General features: G+C 43.4%; 1 protein-coding gene across 1 annotated transcript; it reads left to right on the top strand.

Moving 5' to 3' along the window:
- Positions 1–1,533: 1,533 nt before the first annotated feature.
- On the top strand, positions 1,534–3,874 carry kcne4 (potassium voltage-gated channel, Isk-related family, member 4). The gene is made up of 2 exons (XM_061828393.1): positions 1,534–1,629; positions 2,329–3,874. Exon 2 carries the CDS (start codon positions 2,355–2,357, stop codon positions 2,886–2,888), a length of 534 nt encoding a protein of 177 aa, XP_061684377.1. The 5' UTR covers positions 1,534–1,629; positions 2,329–2,354; the 3' UTR covers positions 2,889–3,874.
- The last annotated feature ends 334 nt before the right edge of the window (positions 3,875–4,208 follow it).

A 4,208-nucleotide genomic window follows, 5' to 3' on the forward strand; every position in this document is an offset into this window, starting at 1 on the left:
AGTAAAACAGAATATATCTGTGTGGATGAGAAAGGTGGAGGAGGAAGAGTGAGGCTACAGGGAGAAGAGAGAGCGAGGGTGGAGGATTTCAAATATTTAGGGTCAACAATCCAGAGAAATGGTGAGTGTGGTAAGGAAGTGAAGAAACGGGTCCAAGCAGGTTGGAACAGCTGGCGAAAGGTGTCTGGTGTGTTATGTGACAGAAGAGTGTCTGCTAGGATGAAGGGCAAAGTTTACAAAACAGTGGTGAGGCTGGGCATGATGTACGGATTAGAGACGGTGGCACTGAAGAAGCAACAGGAAGCAGAACTGGAGGTAGCAGAAATGAAGATGTTGAGGTTCTCGCTCGGAGTGAGCAGGTTGGATAGGATTAGAAATGAGCTCATTTGAGGTACAGTCAAAGTTGGATGTTTTTGGAGACAAGATTCGAGAGAGCAGACTTCGATGATTTGGACATGTTCAGAGGCGAGAGAGTGAGTATATTGGTGGAAGGGTGCTGAGGATGGAGCTGCCAGGCAAAAGAGAAAGAGGAAGACCAAAGAGAAGGTTTATGGATGTGGTGAGGGAAGACATGAGGGCAGTTGGGGTTAGAGAGGAAGATGCAGGAGATAGGCTAAGATGGAAAAAGATGACACGCTGTGACGACCCCTAACAGGACAAGCCGAAAGGAAAAGAAGAAGCCTCTAGAGCCTCCAAAACAGGATTATATTGCTTTTTATTCATATATCCATTGTCTTAGCCGCTTATCCTCACTAGGATCACCGGGAGTGCTGGAACCCATCCCAGCTGTTAACAGGCAGGGGCCAGGGTACACCCTGAACTGGTTGCCAGCCAATCACAGAACACAACGAGACAAACAGCTGCACTCACAATCACACCTCGGGGCAATTTAGAGTGTCCAATTAATGTTGCATGTTTTTGGGATGTGGGTGGAAACCGGAGAGCTCAGAGGAAACCCACACAGGTGCGGGGAGAACATGCAAACTCCACACAGGCAGGGCTAGGATTTGAACCCCAGTCCTCAGAACTGTGAGGCCAATGCTTTCCAGCTGTGCCACCGCGCCCCCATAAAATACTGTGTCACTGTTAAATAAAATAGAAATACATGTTTATTTCTCAGAAGAATATCCATTTAATTTCAAAAGACACCTAATATATTACAATCCATTGCTTATGCTGAATCGCTTTTTTTTTTTAAATAAGTGTTGCTAGACAATCAGCGTTTCAGTTTATACACCCCAAATTCTGCCTTCATTAAGATAAAAGATTTGACCGCACATGTAGTGTTTTTTAAGTGCTGTACAACATTCTAAGACCTTCACTCTAATGTAGGTAAATAATGTGATGAAAATTCTGAAAATATGTGTTGTACAAAGTTGTGGATGAAGGGTCCTAATCCAGCAACTGTATAAATTAAATGACATGTTTTGCTAAGATGTCTGCAAACACAAGTCTTATTCTTAGGCATGCAGTCAACCCCCTTCACGTGACTCTCGGTTGGGGTGGGGGTGGGGGGGGGTGACTGTATAAATAATTTAATCCTTGGAGACCTTCTGGCAAACTCCAGAAGAGCTGCGTGAAGTTACAAGCAAGTCGTTGATGCCACAGGAAGTCTGACCCCTCGTTCTGGTGAGTAAAAAATTACTCCATGTGTTTAAAGATCATTTAGTTTCTATGAAGAAAATCTATATTGATTTTTTTTTTAATTCTAGGATGTTTTGATGTCACAAATGAAAGTGAAGGCAATATTCAAAGTAAATCTATTTTTAAAAAAAAATGGTAACTCGAGGAACACCTGGAATTGAATGCTGTCAATATGAGACACTTCAATCAATAAGTGATACCTACCCATGCATGATCCAGCTGGTAGTGTTTTTTTAAACATGCTTCATATTTAATAGAACATTACAGAAGGCACGTGCCCATTTCTATCCATCTCTCTCCAGATATTTACATCCATACCTCAAAGGATTAGAAACCCCAACCTATTTTCTGAAAGTGCAGATGAATAATAATGATGATGATTAATTGTATCGGCCTTACACTTAACATTGAATGATTTCGAAGTGCTACAGAGAACAAGTTTAAAATTACACTTACAAATGATGAAAGTAAGAGTGATTCAAGGACATACCAGTTAGTGAAATATTTCAGGAAGATAGTTATATCTTTAAAAAGCCCAAATTCACCATTTTGAGAAATTATTTGGGAAGCAGTTCACGGGGCTGCATTGATATTTTTGGCAAAAGTGTCCTTCTTGTTATTTGTTTGTTTATTTTTGTGAAGGCGCGAACCGCGTAGTATCATAACAGGTAATTTTCTTTCCAGATTCATAACGGTGCCGCAGTGACAAGATGGCGCACCTGGATAACTCCACCCAGCCTTCCACAAGCTCTCCTCTTGACGTACAGCCTGCGCAAAGCGGCGGGAACGCATACTTGTACATTTTAATGGTCATCGGCTTCTACGGAGTCTTCCTGTGTGGCATCATGCTGGGCTACTTCCACTCCAAGAGAAAGGAGAAGAGGAGGACCAACATCTTCACGCGGCTGGTGCACGAGGAGGAGCAGCGGGAGTGGGGCGCGCTCCCCAAGAAGCACAGCCTCTGCTTCTCCGCGGAGGCCGCCGGGGGAGCGCGCTCGCTTAACCTGGCCTTGCCGTTCTGCGGTAACCACGACAACCCCTTCGGGCATCTCCGGCAGCAGAGCCCGCTACCCTCTCCGCTCGCGTGCGCGCTCTGCGCGGAGCAAAGCAGTGTCAGCTCCCTGTGCTCCTCCGCGGACACGCGCTTGGCCATCGAGGAGGAGGAGTCGGACAGCGGTAACGGGGAGGGGCCGGAGGAGACCCCCAAGAGGGCGGCGGAGAACAGCGGGGAGGACTCCGGCTGAAAAAAACATCAACAACAACAAGGAAGGAATGACGCGCAACAAGCCCCGTCAGAAGTGAGTGAAGCAAAGACTAGAACCGGAGCCAAATGATGCTCAAAACCCAGAGGTGGGAAAAAAGTGCTCTCATTTTGCAATTAAGTGGAATTACAGGCCATTGTGTACAAAAAGAGCCTTCTGATTCAAGTCGTGTAATTAAAGTCAGACTCTGAAAAAGGAGAACATTTAAAAGTACAAATAAACGTTGACTGTCAATTGCATACAAATTTAATACTTGGCACAGAAAAAAAGCACACAAAACAGTTAACCTCTGATCCACTTGCATCACTATATAAAAAAAAAAAAAAAAACAAGACAGAGCACGCTCTAAGATAATCGTAACAGAAAAATTGTTCTGACATCAAGTATCAAAATGGCTGTCTTTTGGTGTATTGCAGCAACATAATGAAAGTGACAGCTTGAATCTCAAAGAAGGACCACTTGTAAAATAAGCACAAAAAAGGAACTCAAAACGGATTGGTGTCGGCAACAATGCCAATCCATTTTCGGGGGTTGTGAAAATTTGATGCCCTACACCCGACCACAATTGGTGTTCGGGAGTGTAAAAAGTTGTATTCTCTTCTGTTTTCGTTGGTAAAAAAGAAAAAAAAACTTATATCCTACCCGTTTACGATCTCAAACCCACCCATGCTTGCATAAAATAGATCACTGGGGGGCTTTGCACGGTACCGGTAAGTCTACGTGGGGCTAACAAGCCAGCAAAACGCAACTGAGTGGGACTTTTTTTTTCATACATATCCTTTATTTAATGCAGATGTGTAGAATAGACTTCCTTCATTTGCTTAATAATGCTGTTTTGGAGTAGTGAACAGGAAAACACACCCAAGAAGTCCTGTTTTGCTTTCTCTATTGATTGTATATACTGTATTCTTTTTCTGTGCTATTTAGTGTATTTGCATTGAAATAATAATAAATAGCTTGAAAATATGGACACAGTTTGCCATGATATGGAGCCCACCCAAGTGGTCTGTGCCCCATTTCTGGGGGAAGAAAAAAAAAAAAAAACCTTACCTGGATACATTTGTATTATGTTAAATAATCTCCGCCTTGCCTCATTGCAAACGGGTTGATGACTCATCCTGCGGGGATCTGAGGAAACGGCTGTTTTATTTTGGCTCTCTGGACTGAAACAGATTTTTTTTTCTTCTGCTCTATCCTGCTCTAGTGACAAAATGCACCTGGGACACACTTGAAAAACTATTGATACACGTGCCTGTCTGTCAGCAAATGTATGTTTTAGCTCCCAGACGTGCAATCTCTGGT

The sequence above is a fragment of the Syngnathoides biaculeatus genome, chromosome 8 (assembly GCF_019802595.1).
Source record: "Syngnathoides biaculeatus isolate LvHL_M chromosome 8, ASM1980259v1, whole genome shotgun sequence".
Lineage (NCBI taxonomy): Eukaryota > Metazoa > Chordata > Actinopteri > Syngnathiformes > Syngnathidae > Syngnathoides > Syngnathoides biaculeatus.